Source organism: Heptranchias perlo, chromosome 17 (genome assembly GCF_035084215.1).
Source record: "Heptranchias perlo isolate sHepPer1 chromosome 17, sHepPer1.hap1, whole genome shotgun sequence".
Lineage (NCBI taxonomy): Eukaryota > Metazoa > Chordata > Chondrichthyes > Hexanchiformes > Hexanchidae > Heptranchias > Heptranchias perlo.
Genome location: NC_090341.1, coordinates 48,649,046 through 48,671,323, shown reverse-complemented (window position 1 = coordinate 48,671,323; position 22,278 = coordinate 48,649,046). Strand labels below are relative to the sequence as shown.

At 47.6% G+C, this 22,278-nt stretch overlaps 1 protein-coding gene and 1 long non-coding RNA gene across 5 annotated transcripts in view; one reads left to right on the top strand and one right to left on the bottom strand.

Moving 5' to 3' along the window:
* Positions 1 to 8,475, bottom strand: part of LOC137334288 (tumor suppressor candidate 2-like) — a 52,926-nt gene extending 44,451 nt beyond the window's left edge. The window contains exon 1 of one of the 4 annotated variants that reach the window (XM_067998959.1): positions 7,712 to 8,475. In XM_067998959.1, coding sequence (XP_067855060.1) covers positions 7,712 to 7,860 — 149 coding nt within the window. In that variant the 5' untranslated portion in view covers positions 7,861 to 8,475. Of the gene's footprint in view, positions 1 to 3,869; positions 4,882 to 7,711 lie in introns of those variants that run through there. The other 3 variants (XM_067998962.1, XM_067998960.1, XM_067998961.1) reach the window with 3 other exon arrangements.
* A 29-nt stretch (positions 8,476 to 8,504) lies between these two features.
* The window catches only part of LOC137334289 (uncharacterized), a 49,503-nt gene continuing 35,729 nt past the window's right edge, over positions 8,505 to 22,278 (top strand). The window contains exon 1 of the long non-coding RNA XR_010966124.1: positions 8,505 to 8,539. This is a non-coding gene — a long non-coding RNA (uncharacterized lncRNA). The remainder of the gene's footprint in view (positions 8,540 to 22,278) is intronic.

Below are 22,278 nucleotides of genomic sequence, written 5' to 3'. Positions count from 1 at the left end.
AAAGAAACAGACAGGGCATCAATCTCCCTGGCAGTCAAGTGTACCTTCACTTTAGGTCCCTGGCCAGATTATGCTCAAAAACATTTAGCACAACATTCCCTACCTCTGTCTAAAAAAATGAGAACTGTACTGTCAACTTTACTGAGGACAATCAGGCCTATCTGCTTAACATGCGGCTGGGTACAAAACAGTCACAATGGAGACCCTTAAGTTTGAGACCACTGCTTATGGTGCAAGTATCATAGGGTCAATATCTTCTGAAACCTACAAAAAGCTGAAAGGAGACATAATTGGGAAGATGTACAATATTTCATTAAAAAAGTCTGCTGCATTGATGATTTAGTGCGTAAAGGTAGCGTTAATACAGACCAGAAGCTTACAGTTTCAATTCCAAATCTTGCTGAGTTAGCCGATTTCAGCTTGGTCATAACTACTCCAAACACCATTCTAGGGAACTAAGAGCCAGGTTGGCCACTCCTGATCTCTATCCTGAGAGCATTGCTGGAAAATGTGGATATTGGACGAGATAGGGATCAGGTTCAGCTGCCCTCCATCGTCAAATAGCCTGTTCAGATATTATCTAGGTACATATATTTAGAATGGCCATTTGGGCAATGTACTGGAGGGCTGCTAATGCGAGCGGAACCCCACCTCAGCGGGGTCTGCTCTTTCAAGAAAATCTGCAAAAAGAAATTCAAAGAATATCTGTCGCTCTCTCACCTTTCTATTCAATATCATACCTGCAGTTGCAGTTCTATTTTCCAGTTTTGAACCTCTACATGAAACTTAAATTTGGATTTAAATCTGATTGCTGAAACTGTATTAAATTAGTAATAATGGACTCTATTTGCCAGGGAATGAAAGACAACAGGTTGATTAAAGATGCAGTCTCTATTTCCAAGTATAGTAAAGGAGAAATTCCCATTGTTAACTAAGCAAGCAGTGTTCTATGCAAACAAACAGATTATACAAGAATAAACTGCTGCAGTAAAACAATTGTGTAATCTTTAACAGGCGCAACATCAAAAGCAGCAGTATTTGGGCAGCTTATTTTCTAATACAACCATTGTCTGTCTAAACCAGCACCAGATAACCATTCTTGGTTTTTTTCAGTCTCTTGTTTAAAGGAAGTACTTTTCCACAGGAGTTTTTTTTAAAACATGTAATGAAAACAAAAAATCTCAAATTATGTGCACAGAAACACTCCCCTCTTTCAACTATGCCAGCTGCGTTATATAAAAACAGAGTATTGGCAGCGTGGATAACCAGCATGCTGCACCATGGAAAAGCATGATGTGGTTTGATGCTCATGATTCCCCATGGCAGTTTCTCAGTCTTGAAGTCATCAAGCACAGGGGCCAAGGGACATTAAGTATTTCTCTATGGATGCGTACAGGGGCAGAGCAGGTGGATGGGAAGGGGAGAGATCAGATAATTGGTTAACCACGCACACTGTTGATAACTGGCTCAATTATGGGATTAGCATGGCTTGGCATAGGTATGAAGCAAATCACCTGCCTAATTTATTGGGCATGGAATGGTGTAGTGTGCGTGGGAGCTAAAAGAGATAGAGAAAAACCATTTTTAAATGGCGTTTAAACAAAAGTAAAATGGCAAATCTCAAAGTTGATTAAATTCAAGTTGGAAAAATTTCTAAATAATTAGATCTCGCTCATTAGAGTACTGTCTTGGCCTACCGATATATTTCTCTTCAGATTCGGAATACAGCACCCCAGATGGGTGAACTGCTGCCTGGGTTTTCAGCCATTTGGATCAACGGGTTCAATCCCTGCTCTATGCCACTTAGCTGATCTTAGATAAGGTAGCAAAAGGGCACCACAATTGGCTTCTGTGCCAATTGACATGGGAGGGGATAAATCAGCTAGGGTTTCTGTTTGTGATCTCTGCCTTGGAAATGGATACACAGGGATGTTGACAGAGCAGGATCAAAGTCCAGCTGTGTTTCCCCTCCAAAGGCGAATACCCTGCTGACAATCACTTTCTTGGCTCACATACAAGGGCGGGCCACTTTGCTGAAGATCAGATCATAGTAAAACCATACTCCAACATGAGTCAGCATCTTTAGGAGAGAAATATAAAAGATACTGAACTATTTTTGATCAGTGCTTGTGAGGACAGTTTGAAAAATTCTACATTCAAGCCTCACACTATACGCATTTGTTACAAGACTAAAACTTCAAAGCTACTAATTTTTGTGTCTAAAAATAAGGGTTCTGCTGCTACCACAGCCCCAGATCAAATATGCACAGTATAGTACCAGAATCATACCAGCAGCATCAATAACCTAGTGATTTGTTGATAACATCTTGTAATTCTGGTTAAGATTTATGAGCATTTCTATCACAGCCAGAACTGTTAGTAAACACCAAGGCTATTTGAAGTAGCATTCCAGGGGAAAGCAAGTCTGGTGTGACTGTGTTCAAAAAACATCAATCCATGAGTGGGCTAGTCTATTTACATTAGTGAATGCAGTAGAGGAATTCTACTGCAAATAATTGGGGAGTGAACTTATAACAGCCAACCAGCCTGAGCAAACATTTCTACGGCTGTAAATTCCCAGCTAGTCTGATTTCTCAGGGTCAGGTGGTCCAAAGGCAACTCTCACGCGACTGAAGTCTCCCCTACCTACCACCACCCAACTACTCATGATGGAGCAACACCGGAACAGTCCTTTAATTGACGTCACTGTGCGGCATGGAGAGGAACAAGTACCTACTCTAGGGTCTCCATGGAAGCACTAAAATTCAGATGCTTAAAAAAAGTGGTGTTCGAAACAAAAAGACTCACCAAAAGCACTCCCCCAAGACTTTGTTTTCCCTTTAACTGTCAAGTGGGCTAGTGCTAGTGCTTTCACCTCCGAGTCAGGTCATGGGTCCAAGCTCCACTACAGGCGTCAGCCTTGGCTCTGCAGTAACACTGTTGTCTTTGAGTCAAAAGGTTGTGGAATCAAACCCCTCTACAGAGTCTAGAGCACATAGCTAGGCTGACACTTCAGTACAGTACTTAGGGAGTGCTGCACTGTCGGAGGTGCCATCTCTCAATGAGACATTAAACAGAGGCCATACCTGCCTGTTCAGGTAGTCGTAAAAGATTCTGGCACTATTTGAAAAGGAGCAAGGAGTGCTCCTGGTGTCCTGGCCAATATTTATCGCTCAACTAATCACCAAAACAAATTAACTTGTCATTTATCTGATTGCTGTTTGTGTATATAACAGTGACTACACTTCAGAAGTAATTCATTGGCTGAGAAGTGGTTTGGGACAATGAGGTCACGGGAGGCGCTACATAAATGTCCGTTCCTTAAGTTCCATGATACTTGTCAAGTTACCCAAAAATTTCACTTATTTTAGGAAGGGACTCCAAATGTAATGGAACATTTTACAGATGGCATTCATGACTTATTTGCAAGTACTACAAATCCTTCTACCACAAATGTACAACACAGTATGTGAAATAGGGAATGAACACAATAACTTGATACTATGTGCAGTTTTGAAGTACCTTGTCAGCAAGTCCCAGAGGGAGAGATGCTGAAACAACCGACATGCACCACTCTTTTCCCATTTTCCTTAGTTGGAGCCACTGCTCCAAATCAAAGGCCCTCGGAGGCCTTTTTGTGCAGCTAGGCACATGTATAGAGGTGTTGATGCAACGATTGCTAGTGATTTTGTTTTGTAGTTTTAAACAGCAAAACTATAAAACTGTCATGTGAAACTCCAGAAGAGGTGCTTTATTTCAGATAAGATGTTAACAGTGCCCTGTCTGCCTGATGGTAAATTATCCCATCGCGCTATTGAAAGAGCTGCAGAGAGTTGCAATGATAAACTTGGCAATCTCAGTAAACATACTTTTAAACAAAACACGGAACCAATCCTGTGTATCTGCACACTTGTACCGCGATGAGAGATAAAGTAAAGCATAAAGTCAGTGACCTTCGGGGCCAGTTCAACGGAAAATATCCAGGGGCATCAGGTACATCCAGTGACCATTATTCCCTTGATGGTGTTAGGGATTTTGCCCAGTTTTCCCAGAATCTTTTTGCCTCCCTGGGAGGTAGCATTACTACAGCTGGGGAGGCCGATGAATCAGGTTGCATGGTCTAACAAAGGCTTCTCTTGCCCTTTTTCACAGCACAGAACTGACTATCTGTATAATGGATCTCCTTTAATATTTCGATGTGCGACCTGAGAACTGTGCAGTTACAGGCAACGGTAACCATCAAGGGAAAGTGTCTTTACATTGAGTAGCAGTGACAGCAGTCTAAACAATCCAATGGCATCAGTCACAGATTTCATTGGTCTTGTGAACTGCTGTCGGTCTCCACTTACAGCTAAATGTGCAGAGCCGGATTCCCTCCCTTTTAACTAGGGGTTTAGTGGGTCTCCAATGGGATTTGATCAGAGAGGCAGCAAGAAGAAGGATAAACAGGAGAGTGAGGCAAGGAGTCTCAGTTTGAGCGCTGCTCCCCCGAGGACTCCTTATGACAATGTAAAAGGCTGTTTAAATATCATCGAAATGACTAAGGTTAACGGCTGCATGAAGTAGTGAGGTGTTGAGTTTCGATACCACCCAAGGCGGCCGACGCAAACAACAACCTATCAGGACAAAGGAACTCAGAGGTGCTCTGTCCCCACTGGCTGTGTTACCCCACATCCAACGTTACACCCTCATTCATACTCACTATTCTGTCTCCCATTCCCTCTTCCTTTCACTCTCCTCTTCCTTCCTATTCATTCTTCAAACTTTGCTCCACTCCCTTCCCAGTGATTCCACATTTCCTAATCTTTTTCCCCTTGTGCTCTCCTAACACCCTGTTCTGCTCTCCCCACCCCCAGCTTTCCTGCATCCATCCTGTTCCTGACAACCCCCAGCACTTCTGGGCCCTGATCTCTCCCCCCCCACCCCCCGCTCTCCCCCCTAACTCTCCTGACCGACCTCCTCCTCCTCCTCCTCCTCCCCCCCCAACTCTCCTGACCGACCTCCTCCCCCCCCTCCCCCCCAACTCTCCTGACCGACCTCCTCCCCCCCCCTCCCCCCCAACTCTCCTGACCGACCTCCTCCCCCCCCCAACTCTCCTGACCGACCTCCTCCTCCCCCCCCCCCAAACTCTCCTGACCGACCTCCTCCCCCCCCCAACTCTCCTGACCGACCTCCTCCTCCCCCCCCCCCAAACTCTCCTGACCGACCTCCTCCTCCCCCCCGCTCTCCCCCGACCGACCTCCTCCTCCTCCCCACTCTCCCCCGACCAACCTCCTCCTCCTCCCCCCCAACTCTCCTGACTGACCCCCCCCCCGCTTTCCCCAACTCTCCTGACCGACCTCCTCCTCCCCCCCCGCCCGACCTCCTCCTCCTCGCTCTCCCCCGCCCGACCCCCCCCCGCTTTCCCCAACTCTCCTGACCGACCTTCCCCCCCCCCCCTCCCCCTCAACTCTCCTGACCGACCTCACCTCCCCCAACCGACCTCCCCCTAACTCTCCTGACCTCCCCCCCGTTCTCCCCCCAACTCTCCTGACCTCCCCCCCGTTCTCCCCCCAACTCTCCTGACCGACCTCCTCCCCCTCCCCCATAACTCTCCTGACCGACCCCCCCCCTCATCCCCCATAACTCTCCTGACCGACCCCCCCCCTCATCCCCCATAACTCTCCTGATCGACCCCCCCCCCCTCATCCCCCATAACTCTCCTGACCGACCCCCCCCCCCCTCATCCCCCATAACTCTCCTGACCGACCCCCCCCCCTCATCCCCCATAACTCTCCTGACCGACCCCCCCCCCCCTCATCCCCCATAACTCTCCTGACCGACCCCCCCCCCTCATCCCCCATAACTCTCCTGACCGACCCCCCCCCCCCCTCATCCCCCATAACTCTCCTGACCGACCCCCCCCCCCTCATCCCCCATAACTCTCCTGACCGACCCCCCCTCATCCCCCATAACTCTCCTGACCGACCCCCCCCCTCATCCCCAATAACTCTCCTGACCGACCCCCCCCCTCATCCCCCATAACTCTCCTGACCGACCCCCCCCCCTCATCCCCCATAACTCTCCTGACCGACCCCCCCCTCATCCCCCATAACTCTCCTGACCGACCCCCCCCCCCCCCCTCATCCCCCATAACTCTCCTGACCGACCCCCCCCTCATCCCCCATAACTCTCCTGACCGACCCCCCCCCCCCCCTCATCCCCCATAACTCTCCTGACCGACCCCCCCCCCCCTCATCCCCCATAACTCTCCTGACCGACCCCCCCCCCCCTCATCCCCCATAACTCTCCTGACCGACCCCCCCCCCCTCATCCCCCATAACTCTCCTGACCGACCCCCCCCCCCCTCATCCCCCATAACTCTCCTGACCGACCCCCCCCCCCCCTCATCCCCCATAACTCTCCTGACCGACCCCCCCCCCCCCTCATCCCCCATAACTCTCCTGACCGACCCCCCCCCCCCTCATCCCCCATAACTCTCCTGACCGACCCCCCCCCCCCTCATCCCCCATAACTCTCCTGACCGACCCCCCCCCCCTCATCCCCCATAACTCTCCTGACCGACCCCCCCCCCCTCATCCCCCATAACTCTCCTGACCGACCCCCCCCTCATCCCCCATAACTCTCCTGACCGACCCCCCCCCCCCCCCCTCATCCCCCATAACTCTCCTGACCGACCCCCCCCCCCCTCATCCCCCATAACTCTCCTGACCGACCCCCCCCCCCCCCTCATCCCCCATAACTCTCCTGACCGACCCCCCCCCCCCCCTCATCCCCCATAACTCTCCTGACCGACCCCCCCCCCCTCATCCCCCATAACTCTCCTGACCGACCCCCCCTCATCCCCCATAACTCTCCTGACCGACCCCCCCCCTCATCCCCCATAACTCTCCTGACCGACCCCCCCCCTCATCCCCCATAACTCTCCTGACCGACCCCCCCCCTCATCCCCCATAACTCTCCTGACCGACCCCCCCCCCCTCATCCCCCATAACTCTCCTGACCGACCCCCCCCTCATCCCCCATAACTCTCCTGACCGACCCCCCCCTCATCCCCCATAACTCTCCTGACCGACCCCCCCCCCCTCATCCCCCATAACTCTCCTGACCGACCCCCCCCCTCATACCCATAACTCTCCTGACCGACCCCCCCCCTCATACCCATAACTCTCCTGACCGACCCCCCCCCCTCCCCCATAACTCTCCTGACCGACCCCCCCCTCATCCCCCATAACTCTCCTGACCGACCCCCCCCCCTCATCCCCCATAACTCTCCTGACCGACCCCCCCCTCATCCCCCATAACTCTCCTGACCGACCCCCCCCCCCTCATCCCCCATAACTCTCCTGACCGACCCCCCCCCTCATACCCATAACTCTCCTGACCGACCCCCCCCCTCATACCCATAACTCTCCTGACCGACCCCCCCCTCATCCCCCATAACTCTCCTGACCGACCCCCCCCCCTCATCCCCCATAACTCTCCTGACCGACCCCCCCCCCTCATCCCCCATAACTCTCCTGACCGACCCCCCCCCCTCATCCCCCATAACTCTCCTGACCGACCCCCCCCCCCTCATCCCCCATAACTCTCCTGACTGACCCCCCCCCCTCATCCCCCATAACTCTCCTGAATTCCCCCCCCCCCGCTCTCCACCCCCTTCTCCCGATGCCCCCTTTCCTATTCCCCCTCCCGGTCCCCAGTCTCTTACCTCCTGCGGGTGAACACGAAGGGAGTGGCCCCCAGCCGGTTGGTTCTGTAGCGGGCCAGGCTCTGCTCGGAGTCGCCGTTGGCCGAGTCGCTGACTGCGCCCGATCCGAAGGGCCAGAAGATGCGGCCTTTGGAGCTGCTGCCGCCCATATCAGCGGGAGACCATCCCCGAGCGACGGGGCTCGGGGACAGGGACAGCCGCCGAAGGTTGTCTCTCCCCTACGCGGAGAGGCCCGGGGGTGGGGGACAGACGTTGCGGGGCCGCTCTCCGCCCGGACAGGTCTTTGGGTGGGTGAGGGGCGGGGGGAGATCTGGGGCCTGGGGCCTGGGGCCGTTCGAACAGGCCCGGTGGGGGGGGGGGGGGGGGACGGAGGCCGCTCTCCCCTCTGTCAGGCCCGGTGGGGGGGGGGGGGGCCGGAGGCCGCTCTCCCCTCTGTCAGGCCCGGTGGGGGGGGGGGGGCGGAGGCCGCTCTCCCCTCTGTCAGGCCCGGTGGGGGGGGGGGGACGGAGGCCGCTCTCCCCTCTGTCAGGCCCGGTGGGGGGGGGGGGGGCCGGGGGCCGCTCTCCCCTCTGTCAGGCCCGGTGGGGTGGGGGGGGGGGACGGAGGCCGCTCTCCGCTCGGACAGGCCCGAAGCCTGCGGCTCGCGTAACCTCGCTCGCGCCGCTCCGACCGTTACAATCACCAGCGCGACAGCGAGGACCCCGCCTGCAGGACTCGGGGCTGTCTCCGCCGCTGCCTGACACCCAACAACAGCCACTTCCGCTTCAGCGAGCGGATATGACGTTTCGCGGCGGAGGGACCGGACTGACTGCCACGTCACGTGATCAGGTTGAGGTTTTGCTGTTTCTTCATTTAAAGAACGTTCTGGTACCAAGTGCTGCCTCTCCCCACTTTATAGAGAACAGTAATGTATATAATATATAGAAAATATTCATGTATATGCATAGAATTTACAAAACCAATAGAATTTTTAAGATATGGGTTTAAGTTGGAGACCCTGAGGTTGGGTTCCCATCCCTGCCAGGCCAGGCCAGGCCAGGCCATCCCATCATATCCCCAATGGGAAGCACCCCTTCCACTTTAGAGAGACTCCATTATAAATAGCAGGGTACGTTGCCTCTCCCAAAAGTGCAGTACCTTGAACAAAAAGTACTCCCAGTTGAAGCAGTCCCTGAAAATACGGAGAGGAAGAGGGACGATGAATAGTGACTGATATTCAAACGGTGAGAAAGCTTGAAACCAGAAAAGGCCATTCAGCCCATCAAGCCTACTCCTTTAGCCGAACCGTTTACAATCTCACGGACTCGTAGAAACATAAAAGCTGTCCCTTTTTAATAAATCAAACCCGTGTACCTGCTCTATCCAGAAACACAAATTGTTCAATCCATCTATACTGTCTGCTGCAATGCCCTTCCTCGTAAAGCTATTTGATGTCTATTATCATTTGTGTGAAATAGTTCTGCCTCATTTTTAAATTATATTCTCTAATGTTGCCAATGTGCACAATTTATCTGGTTCCGTTTTTATTGATTCATTTTATAATGATTGGGTACGATAGTCTAGTGGATCTGATCCTGCACTGGCGATGTAAAGCGCTTTGGGACATCCTGAGGTCATGAAATGCACTATATAAACACAAGTCTTTTATTTGCTATCTACTGGCCCCGTGTCCTTTGAAATCCAATGATTCTGAATCTCTCAGCTCCGTTCCTTATGGTGTTCCCTGCCTCCAGTGCTAATATCATCCCCAAGCTGAGGATCTTACTTTCACTAACCTCATACAAATGAATATATAGAGAAAATTGGAAGTAACAGGAGTTCCAAGACCAGCCCCCAATGTTTCCATTCACCACCCTTTTTCAACTTGAAAGGTTTATAAACTACACTCTTTTCCCCAGTTTCATGATTTCATGGCAGTAATAACTGAAAATCTGCATGGCCTCTCCTTTTTTAGAATTTTTTGAAAGAAAAGAAAAACTCGCATTTCCACAGCACCTTTCATAATCTTTACAGCCAATTAATTACTTTTGAAGTGTAGTCGCTGTTGTAATGTAGGAAAATGCAGCAGCCAATTTGCCCACGGCAAGGTCCCACAAACAGCAATGACATAATTGCCCAGATAATCTGTTTCAGTGACGTTGGTTGAGGGATAAAGACCAGCTGGGATACCAGGAGAACACCCCAGCTGTTCTTTGAATGGGATTGTTTACATCCACCTGAGCGGGCAGATGGGGCCTCAATTTAACGCCTCATCTGAAAGACGGCACCCCTGACAATGCAGCATTCCCACAGCACTGCACCGGAGTGGCAGCCTAGATTATGCCCTCGGGTCTTGAACCCTCAACCTTTGGACCCAGAGACGAAAGTGCTACCACTGAGCCAAGGCTGACACCTTTTGGTATGTGATGAGCTCCTGAAATCTTCCATCGGGCACACAATATGTGGAATACCTGGAGCACCCAATATCAGCGATGGACGCTCAGTATTGGGCATAATTCAGCACAGCCACTGCTCTGGAGACCAAGTGAAAACAATCTGACGCCAAACACAAACAAATGTGAACACTGCAGGAAGACTCTAGAATTCTTCAGCTATTTCACATCAGGAAAAGGTGCATCAGCTGACCTAAAGGAGCATGGCGGATCACCACAGAGGTACAGCATCTGTTAGGCCTCACCAACTGTTGTGGATGCTTTATCTTGGAATTCAAACCATAGTGCAGCCACTTAGAGAATTAACCAGGAACGTGGGAGCGGATGTAAACAACACCTTGGTACAGGAGGCCATTCAAGTGGGGGTAGTAAAAAGAAATGTGGTAGTGGTAGGGGATAATATAGTCAGGGGGATAGATACTGTTCTCTGCAGCTGCGACCGAGCATCCCAAAGGCTGTGATGCCTGCCTGGAGCCAGGGTTAAGGATATCTCCTCGTGGCTGGAAAATAACTTGAAGCATGAGGGGGAGGATCCAGTTATCGTGGTCCACATAGGAACCAATGACATAGGTAGAACTAGGAATGAGGTTCTGCTGAGGGAGTTTGAGGAGCTAGGATCTAAATTAATAAGCAGAACCTCAAAGGTAATAATTTCTGGATTACCACCTGAGCCACGCACAAATTGGCATAGGATCAAATAGATCAGAGAGTTAAATGCTTGGCTCAAAGAGTGGTGTGGGAGACGGGGGTTTCGATTTATGGGGCACTGGCACCAGTACTGGGGAAAGAAGGAGCTGCTCCATTGGGATGGGCTCCATTTAAACCAGGCTGGGACCAGTGTCATGATGAATCGAATAACTAGGCTTGTAGATAAGGCTTTAAACTAAAAAGGGGGGGAGGGTTCAGGTAAAGGAAAATTTATAAACCTAAAGAGAAAAGTCAAGGCCATAGTGCAGTGTAGCGTTTCATGTAAAGATAATGCAGAGTGTGACAGGAAGGGACAGAGTGCATCAACAAGTAAGGTCAAATCAGGGAAAAATAGTAAAAAGTTAAAATCAAAAGTGCTTATTCTGAATGCACGAAGCATTCGTAACAAGATAGATGAGTTAATGGCACAATTAGAGATAAATGGGTTTGTTCTAATATCCATTACTGAGTCATGTTTGCAAGGTGACCAAGGTTGGGGACTAAGTATTCCAGGGCACTTGATTTTTCGATGACAGACAAAATGGAAAAGATGGGGGTGGGTGTAGCCCTGATAATAAATGATGAGATAAAGACAGTGGTGAGAAAAGATCTTGGCTCGGAAGATCAGGAAGTACAATCAGTGTGGATGGAGATAAGAAATAACAAGGGGAAGAAAACACTGGTGGGAGTAGTTTATAGGCCCCCTAACAGTAGTTATAGAGTTGGACAGAGTATTAATAAAGAAGTAAGAGGAGCTTGTAACAAAGGTAATGCAATAATCGTGGGGTCTTTAATCTTCATATAGACTGGGCAAATCAAATTGGCAAAAGTACTTTGGAGGATGAGTTCATGGAATGCATTTGAGACAGTTTCCTAGAACAATACATCGTGGAACCAAACAGAGAACAGGCTATTTTAGATCTTGTCTTGTGTAATGAGAAAGGGTTACTTAGTAATTGCACAGTAAGGGATCCTCTGGGGAAGAGTGATCATAATATGATAGAATTTCAGATTGACTTCGACATACTTAAGTCTGAAACTAGAATCTTAAACTTAAACAAAGCCAAGTACATAGGTATGAGGGACGAATTGGCTAAAGTTGATTGGGAAATTAGATTAAAAGATATGATGGTAGATAAGCACTGGCAAATATTTAAAAAAATATTTCATAATTCTCAACAAATATACATTCCATTGAGAAATAAAAACTCCATGGGAAAAGTGATCCATTTGTGGCTAACTAAAGAAGGTAAGGATACTATTAGGTTAAAAGAGGCTTATAATGGTGCCAAGAAGAGTAGTAAGCCTGAGGATTGGAAGAGTTCTTAAATTCAGCAAAGGATGACCAAAAAATTGATAAAGAGGGAGAAAATAGAATGAGAGTAAATTAGCAAGAAATATAAAAACAGATTGTAAGAGCTTCTACAAATATATAAAAAGGAAGATTGTAGCAAATGTAAACGTGGGTCCCTTGGAGGCTGAGGCAGGAGAAATTATAATGAGGAATAAGGAAATAGCAGAGACGTTGAACAGATATTTTGTGTCTGTCTCCACAGTAGAAGACACAAAAAAATACCAGAAATAGTGGGCAACGAAGGGTCTAATAAGAGTGAGGAACTTAAAGTTATTAATATCAGTAAAGATAAAGTACTGGAGAAATTAATGGGACTAAAAGCCGACAAATCCCCTGGACCTGATGTCCTACATCCTAGGGTTCTAAAAGAGGTGGCTGCAGAGATAGTGGATGCATTGGTTGTGATCTTCCAAAATTCTCTAGGTTCTAGAACAGTCCCAGTGGATTGGAAGACAGCAAATGTGACCCTGCTATTCAAGAAAGGAGGGAGAGAGAAAACAGGAAATTATAGGCCAGTTAGTCTGACATTAATAGTCGGGAAAATGCTGGACGTGGTGACATGGCACTTAGAAAATCATAATATGATTAGGCAGAGTCAACATGGTTTTATGAAAGGGAAATCATCGGTGTGCGGATATTACACAGTGTGCTGAGAGTTCGGTACGTGTGGGAGTTGAAGGGTTGATCTCTTTAAATCTAGTGCATATTGCTTCAACTGTTTAAGGTCAATTTAAAAGTTTAAATTTCTAAGTTTCTGTCAGGTGTGGGAGTTGAAGGGTTAATCTCTTTAAATCTAGTGCATATTGCTTCAACTGTTTAAGGTCAATTTAAAAGTTTAAATTTCTAAGTTTCTGTCAGGTGTGGGAGTTGAAGGGTTAATCTCTTTAAATCTAGTGCATATTGCTTCAACTGTTTAAGGTCAATTTAAAAGTTTAAATTTCTAAGTTTCTGTCAGGCTTCAGCAGAGAGCTGCTGTAGCAAGTTAATTGGTCAGCTAGATTCAATTGGTCCCTGAAGGTGGGGCAGGCCTGACTCATCTGAGTCTCAACTGTAGAAATACAGGGGCCTGTCAGTGCGGACTGCACGGTGTGCGGATATTACACAGTGTGCTGAGAGTTCGGTACGTGTGGGAGTTGAAGGGTTGATCTCTTTAAATCTAGTGCATATTGCTTCAACTGTTTAAGGTCAATTTAAAAGTTTAAATTTCTAAGTTTCTGTCAGGTGTGGGAGTTGAAGGGTTAATCTCTTTAAATCTAGTGCATATTGCTTCAACTGTTTAAGGTCAATTTAAAAGTTTAAATTTCTAAGTTTCTGTCAGGTGTGGGAGTTGAAGGGTTAATCTCTTTAAAATCTAGTGCATATTGCTTCAACTGTTTAAGGTCAATTTAAAAGTTTAAATTTCTAAGTTTCTGTCAGGTGTGGGAGTTGAAGGGTTAATCTCTTTAAATCTAGTGCATATTGCTTCAACTGTTTAAGGTCAATTTAAAAGTTTAAATTTCTAAGTTTCTGTCAGGCTTCAGCAGAGAGCTGCTGTAGCAAGTTAATTGGTCAGCTAGATTCAATTGGTCCCTGAAGGTGGGGCAGGCCTGACTCATCTGAGTCTCAACTGTAGAAATACAGGGGCCTGTCAGTGCGGACTGCACGGTGTGCGGATATTACACAGTGTGCTGAGAGTTCGGTACGTGTGGGAGTTGAAGGGTTGATCTCTTTAAATCTAGTGCATATTGCTTCAACTGTTTAAGGTCAATTTAAAAGTTTAAATTTCTAAGTTTCTGTCAGGTGTGGGAGTTGAAGGGTTAATCTCTTTAAATCTAGTGCATATTGCTTCAACTGTTTAAGGTCAATTTAAAAGTTTAAATTTCTAAGTTTCTGTCAGGTGTGGGAGTTGAAGGGTTAATCTCTTTAAATCTAGTGCATATTGCTTCAACTGTTTAAGGTCAATTTAAAAGTTTAAATTTCTAAGTTTCTGTCAGGCTTCAGCAGAGAGCTGCTGTAGCAAGTTAATTGGTCAGCTAGATTCAATTGGTCCCTGAAGGTGGGGCAGGCCTGACTCATCTGAGTCTCAACTGTAGAAATACAGGGGCCTGTCAGTGCGGACTGCACGGTGTGCGGATATTACACAGTGTGCTGAGAGTTCGGTACGTGTGGGAGTTGAAGGGTTGATCTCTTTAAATCTAGTGCATATTGCTTCAACTGTTTAAGGTCAATTTAAAAGTTTAAATTTCTAAGTTTCTGTCAGGTGTGGGAGTTGAAGGGTTAATCTCTTTAAATCTAGTGCATATTGCTTCAACTGTTTAAGGTCAATTTAAAAGTTTAAATTTCTAAGTTTCTGTCAGGCTTCAGCAGAGAGCTGCTGTAGCAAGTTAATTGGTCAGCTAGATTCAATTGGTCCCTGAAGGTGGGGCAGGCCTGACTCATCTGAGTCTCAACTGTAGAAATACAGGGGCCTGTCAGTGCGGACTGCACGGTGTGCGGATATTACACAGTGTGCTGAGAGTTCGGTACGTGTGGGAGTTAGGTGAAGTGGGGGAAGGAGGTGCTGCTTTGCCTTGCTTTTCTTGCAGAGCGGTAGTGGACCTGAGAGCGGTGAGCGGCGGGAGAGAGCGAGACCAGAGCGGGGATATAAACAGCGCGGAGAGAGCGAGACCAGAGCTTACTCTGAGAGCGAGACTCTGAGACCAGCGGCAGTTCGGGGTGACGTCACCAGTCAGAAAGTGACGCGGCACAGGGGAGGCAGCTGATTGGTGAGTAGGTTCAGGTGAGTATTTCTACCATTTTACTGTAAGTAAAGTAATAAGAAAGGGAAGATCTGCAGGTTTTATAGCAGATAGTGTTTTTTTTAGTGAACCTAGGTCCCTAGTATAGTTAACATTTTCTAATTTCAACGTAATTTAAAAGGGGTAACTCAGCTAAGGCAAGTCATGGCAGCAGACCTCGCACCCGTGATATGCTCCTCCTGCAAGATGTGGGAAGTCATGGACACTACCAGTGTCCCTGCCGACCATGTGTGCGGGAAGTGTGTCCACCTGCAGCTACTGACCGATCGTATCTCGGAGCTGGAGCTGCGGGTGGACTCACTGTGGAGCATCCGCGATGCAGAGAAACTCGTGGATAGCACGTTTAGCGAGTTGGTCACACCGCAGGTAAAGGGTATACAGGCAGGAAGTGAATGGGTGACCACCAGGAAGAGTAAGAGATGCAGGCAGGTAGTGCAGGGGTCCCCTGTGGCCATCCCCCTCTCAAACAGATATGCCACTTTGGATGCTGTTGGGGGGGATGACTTATCAGGGGAAGGCAGCAGCAGCCAACTTCCTGGCACCACGGGTAGCTCTGCTGCACAGGCTGGGAGGAAAAAGAGTGGCAGAGCTATAGTGATAGGGGACTCAATTGTAAGGGGAATAGACAGGCGTTTCTGTGGCCGCAACCGAGACTCCAGGATGGTGTGTTGCCTCCCTGGTGCAAGGATCAAGGATGTCTCGGAGCGGCTACAGAACATTTTGGAGGGGGAGGGCGAACAGCCAGCTGTCGTGGTGCACATAGGCACCAACGATATAGGTAAAAAAGGGGATGAGGTCCTAAAAGCAGAATATAGGGAGTTAGGAGGTAAATTAAAAAATAGGACCTCAAAGGTAGTAATCTCAGGATTGCTGCCAGTGCCACGTGCTAGTCAGAGTAGAAATAGGAGGATATTTCAAATGAATACGTGGCTAGAGGAATGGTGCAAGGGGGAGGGATTCAAATTCCTGGGACACTGGAAACGGTTCTGGGGGAGGTGGGACCAGTACAAACCGGACGGTCTGCACCTGGGCAGGGCCGGGACCGCTGTCCTAGGAGGAGTGTTTGCTAGTGCTGTTGGGGAGGGTTTAAACTAAAGTGGCAGGGGGTTGGGAACCTGAGCAGGGAGAGAGAGGAAAGCGTAACAGGAAGGGACAGAAGGTATGGAGTAATAGGTAAAGTGTTAAAAAAGGAAAAAGCAGGAACTAAGCGTCACAAAACAGATTTGAAAGTTCTTTATCTGAATGCACGTAGCATTCGTAATAAAATGGACGAGTTAACGGCACAAATAACTACGTATGGGTATGATCTTGTGGCCATTACAGAAACATGGCTGCAGGGTGACAACGACTGGGAATTAAATATGCCAGGGTATTTAACAATCAGGAAGGACAGGCAGGAAGGAAGGGGAGGTGGGGTGGCTATGTTAATAAAGGAAGGAATCACTGTAATACAGAGAAATGATATTGGGACAAAGCATCAAGATAATGAAACAGTTTGGGTGGAGATAAGGAATAATAAGGGAAAAAAAACATTAGTGGGCGTAGTATATAGGCCTCCTAATAGTTGCAACTCTGCTGGAAGAAGTATTAATCAGGAGATAGTCGGGGCATGTAATAAGGGAACAGCCATAATTATGGGGGATTTTAATTATCATATTAACTGGACAAATCAAATTGGGCAGAGCAGCCTTGAGGACGAGTTCATTGAGTGCATCAGGGATGGATTTCTTGAGCAGTATGTAACTGATCCTACAAGGGGGCAGGCAACCTTGGACCTGGTCCTGTGTAATGAGTCAGGATTAATTAATAATGTCCTAGTTAAGGATCCCCTTGGAACGAGCGACCACAACATGGTTGAATTCCATATCCAATTAGAGGGTGAGAAGGTTGATTCTCAAACAAGCGTACTGAGCTTGAATAAAGGAGACTATGATGGTATGAGAGCGGAATTGATTAAAGTGGACTGGGAAAATAGATTAAAGGGTAAGACGGTACATGAGCAGTGGTGTTCATTTAGGGAGTTATTTTACAACTTTCAAAATAAATATATTCCACTGAGGAAAAAAGGGTGTAAAAGAAATGACAGCCACCCGTGGCTAAGTAAAGAAATCAAGGATAGTATCCGACTAAAAACAAGGACATATAAGGTAGCCAAACTTAGTGGGAGGATAGAAGATTGGGAATTCTTCAAAAGACAGCAAAAAGTAACTAAAGGATTGATTAAGAAAGGGAAGTTAGATTATGAAAAGAAATTAGCAAAAAATATAAAAACAGATAGCAAGAGTTTCTATAGTTATATAAAAAGAAAAAGGGTGGCTAAGGCAAACATAGGTCCCTTAGAGGATGAGACCGGGAAATTAATGGTGGGAAACATGGAGATGGCAAAAATGCTGAACAAATATTTTGTTTCAGTCTTTACAGTAGAGGACACTAAGAATATCCCAACACTGGACAAACAGGGGACTCTCGGGGGGGGAGGAGCTAAATACGATTAAAATCACTCAGGAGATGGTACTCAGTAAAATAATGGGACTCAAGGCGGATAAATCCCCTGGACCTGATGGCTTCCATCCTAGGGTCTTGAGGGAAGTGGCAGTAGGGATTGTGGATGCTTTGGTGATAGTTTTCCAAAATTCCCTGGACTCAGGAGAGGTCCCGGCAGATTGGAAAACTGCTAATGTAACACCGTTATTTAAAAAGGGTAGTAGGCAGAAGGCTGGAAATTATAGGCCAGTTAGCTTAACATCTGTGGTGGGTAAAATTTTGGAGTCTATTATTAAGGAGACAGTAACGGAACATTTAGATAAGCATAATTTAATAGGACAAAGTCAGCATGGCTTCATGAAGGGGAAGTCATGTCTGACAAATTTGCTTGAGTTCTTCGAGGATATAACGTATAGGGTGGATAAAGGGGAACCAGTGGACGTAGTGTATTTAGACTTCCAGAAGGCATTCGACAAGGTGCCACATGAAAGATTATTACTTAAGATAAAAAATCACGGGATTGGGGGTAATATTCTGGCATGGGTGGAGGATTGGTTATCAAACAGGAAGCAGAGAGTTGGGATAAATGGTTCATTTTCGGACTGGCAACCAGTAACCAGTGGTGTTCCACAGGGGTCGGTGCTGGGTCCCCAACTCTTTACAATCTATATTAACGATTTGGAGGAGGGGACCGAGTGCAACATATCAAAATTTGCAGATGATACAAAGATGGGAGGGAAAGTAGAGAGTGAGGAGGACATAAAAAACCTGCAAGGGGATATAGACAGGCTGGGTGAGTGGGCGGAGATTTGGCAGATGCAATATAATATTGGAAAATGTGAGGTTATGCACTTTGGCAGGAAAAATCAGAGAGCAAGTTATTTTCTTAATGGCGAGAGACTGGAAAGTACTGCAGTACAAAGGGATCTGGGGGTCCTAGTGCAAGAAAATCAAAAAGTTGGTATGCAGGTGCAGCAGGTGATCAAGAAAGCCAACGGAATGTTGGCTTTTATTGCTAGGAGGATAGAATATAAAAACAGGGAGGTATTGCTGCAGTTATATAAGGTATTGGTGAGACCGCACCTGGAATACTGCATACAGTTTTGGTCTCCATACTTAAGAAAAGACATACTTGCTCTCGAGGCAGTACAAAGAAGGTTCACTCGGTTAATCCCGGGGATGAGGGGGCGCACATATGAGGAGAGGTTGAGTAGATTGGGACTCTACTCATTGGAGTTCAGAAGAATGAGAGGCGATCTTATTGAAACATATAAGATTGTGAGGGGTCTTGATCGGGTGGATGCAGTAAGGATGTTCCCAAAGATGGGTGAAACTAGAACTAGGGGGCATAATCTTAGAATAAGGGGCTGCTCTTTCAAAACTGAGATGAGGAGAAACTTCTTCACTCAGAGGGTGGTAGGTCTGTGGAATATGCTGCCCCAGGAAGCTGTGGAAGCTACATCATTAGATAAATTTAAAACAGAAATAGACAGTTTCCTCGAAGTAAAGGGAATTAGGGGTTATGGGGAGCGGGCAGGAAATTGGACATGAAGCTGAGTTCGGATCGGTCAATGCCCTGTGGGTGGCGGAGAGGGCCCAGGGGCTATGTGGCCGGGTCCTGCTCCGACTTCTTGTGTTCTTTAGATTTGTGGTTGGGATCAGATCAGCCATGATCTTATTAAATGGCGGAGCAGGCTCGAGGGGCCGATTGGCCTACTCCTGCTCCAATTTCTTATGTTCTTATGTTCTTATGTTCTTATGTTTGACAAACGAGTTTTTTGAGGATGTAACTAACAGGGTAGATAAAGGGGAACCAGTGGATGTAGTATATTTGAATTTTCAAAAGGCATTTGATAAGGTGCCACACGAAAGGTTGTTACACCAGATAAGGGTTCATGGGGTTGGGGGTAATATATTAGCATGGATAGAGGATTGGTTAATGGACAGAAAACAGAGAGTAGGAATAAAAGTATCTTTTTCAGGCTGGCACACTGTAACTAGTGGGGTGCCACAAGGATCGGTGCTGGGGCCTCAGCTATTTACAATCTATATTAATGACTTAGATGAAGGGACCGAATGTAATGTACCCAAGTTTGCTGATTACACAAAGCTAGGTGGGAAAGTAAGCTGTAAGGAGGACACAAAGAGACTGCAAAGGGATAGCGACAGGTTAAGTGAGTGGGCAGGAATGTGGCAGGTGGAGTATAATGTGGGGTTATTCACTTTGGAAGGAAGAATAGAAAAACAGAATATTTTTTAAATGGTGAGAAATTATTAAATGTTGGTGTTCAGAGGGATTTGGGTGTCCTTGTACAAGAAACACAGAAAGTTAACATGCAGGTACAGCAAGCAATTAGGAAGGCAAATGGTATGTTGGCCTTTATTGCAAGGAGGTTGGAGTACAAGAGTAAGGAAGTCTTGCTGCAATCGTACAGGGCTTTGGTGAGACCACACCTGGAGTACTATGTACAGTTTTGGTCGCCTTACTTAAGGAAGGATATACTTGCCTTGAGGCGGTGCAACAAATGTTCACTAGATTAATTCCTGGGATGAGAGGGTTATCCTATGAGGAAAGAGTGAGTAGATTGGCCCTATATTCTTTGGAGTTTAGAATAATGAGAGGTGATCTCATTGAAACATATAAGATTCTGAAAGGGCTTGACAGGGTAGATGCTGAGAGGTTGTTTCCCCTGGCTGGAGGGTCTAGAACGAGGGGTCATAGTCTCAGGATAAGGGGTTGGCCATTTAGGACTGAAATGAGGAGGAATTTCTTCACTCAGAGGGTTGTGAATCTTTGGAATTCTCTACCCCAGAGGGCTGTGGATGCTGAGTTGTTGAGTATATTCAAGACTGAGATCGATAGATTTTTGGTCACTAGGGGAATCAAGGGATATGGGGATCGGGTGGGAAAGTGGAGTTGATGTCAAAGATCAGCCATGATCTTATTGAATGGCGGAGCAGGCTCGAGGGGCCGAATGGCCTACTCCTGCTCCTATTTCTTATGTTCTTATGTATGAAGGAGCCTTCAGTACTTTAAAGAGAAAAATGACAAGGGACACGGTTGAGGTTGCCGACCCTTCAGGATTGCCCTGGAGTCTCCAGGAATTAAAGACTAATCTCCAGGACACTGCTGTGAGCAACCTGGGAGAAAAATCATAAGGGCATTAAAAAAATTGTGTATTTCAAAAATTGTCATTGAACACTTTTATTTACTTGCTATGAAAATATTGGATATGGAAAAAAGGCTGTTTGATTGACAAGTCAGGAATCATCCAGTCGAGTAATAAAGAGTCTATTAACTTTCCAGTTGGTGTGGGATGGCGGTGCTCTGCGAGTATGGACATGCTGGGCGACCAATGGTGGGAAAGTGAGGGCGGGGCGGTTGAAAGCAGGAGGTCATGTGATGACACCTCCAGGAATATGTCTAACTAGAGTTGGCAACCCCAGGCTCTGTAATGCTTTACTTTGATCCTTAGAGGAAGACGAAGCCCATTGCAGATGCCAAGCCCTGTGGTTCTCAGAGCTGTCTTGATGCAGAGAGACACACAAGGCCAAATCTATACAATAACGTACACCAGCAATTCTCTCAACTGTGGTATAGAGATACACTCCGACTGAGAGAGAAACTCTTACTGTGGTGAATTTCATTTTCATTTGCACCCGTATGGTCAGAGATTCACCAATCTCACCAATCACAAGCCACTGGAACCAGTGGCGGAGTCAGTGTGAGGGGGGGTCAGGGGTCAGGGGTCAGGGGTGGCTCATGGCACCCTCCAATCATTGCGAGGTCGGCATCCATTTTGCTCCCAGGAAACTCTTCCACCCATCGTCAGCCTCCTGGTTCGGCCTGCAAGTTTGCATGGTTCCCGGCTTGGCCTTCACATTAGGTAACAACCCCAGTCCCCCTGCTGCCGAGGCAAACAATTCTTGCGTTCAACCCCCCCGGCAGTCGGCCAAACCAAGCTCCGCTACTGCTTGGAACTACTATCTAATAGTCCTTGTCAAAGCCAACCAGCTGTCATTGAAGAATGGCTGCTTAAATCCGTAGCTTATTCCTACCAAGTAGTCTAACGGTCAGGGTGGAATAACTCTGCGGATTATCACCTGAGGGACCCTGTCACTGTGAGGTTTGGGCAGGAGGTCTGCTCCCAGGCAATTGCCTGGGCCAACCAAGCAGCGCCTGTTCTGTGGGGGCACTGAGCTCCAGCAGTGCTGTTCAGGCACTGAGACTGCATTATGGGGCCATAATCTTAGTAACATTTTTTTTATTTGAGGCCTTAATGGACCTAGCGCATGCCTGGTATCACAGGCACTTTCCCACCATGTTCTAATGTTCTTGGCACGCGATCATACAGGTTGGCTGCACCCAATTCGCATTAGAAGTGGAGGCACCTAGAATCGCATTATTGACCCATTATTTTCCGTGCTTGTTTGGGTTGATTCACCAAATAAATGGTTCAGTGGCTGTGGTAATTTTTTTAAAAATTCTCGGGATGTGGGCTTTGCTGGCAAGGCCGGCATTTATTGCCCATCCCTAGTTGCCGTTGAGAAGTTGGTGCTGAGCCGCCTTCTTGAACCGCTGCAGTCCATGTGGTGAAGGTTCTCCCACAGTGCTGTTAGGAAGGGAGTTCCAAGATTTTGACCCAGCGACAATGAAGGAACGGCGATATATTTCCAAGCCGGGATGGTGTGTGACTTGGAGGGGAACGTGCAGGTGGTGTTGTTCCCATACACCTTCTGCCCATGTCTTTCTAGGAGGTGGAGGCCGCGGGTTTGGGAGGTGCTGTCGAAGAAGCCTTGGGGCAGTGCATCCTGCAGATAGTACACAGTGCA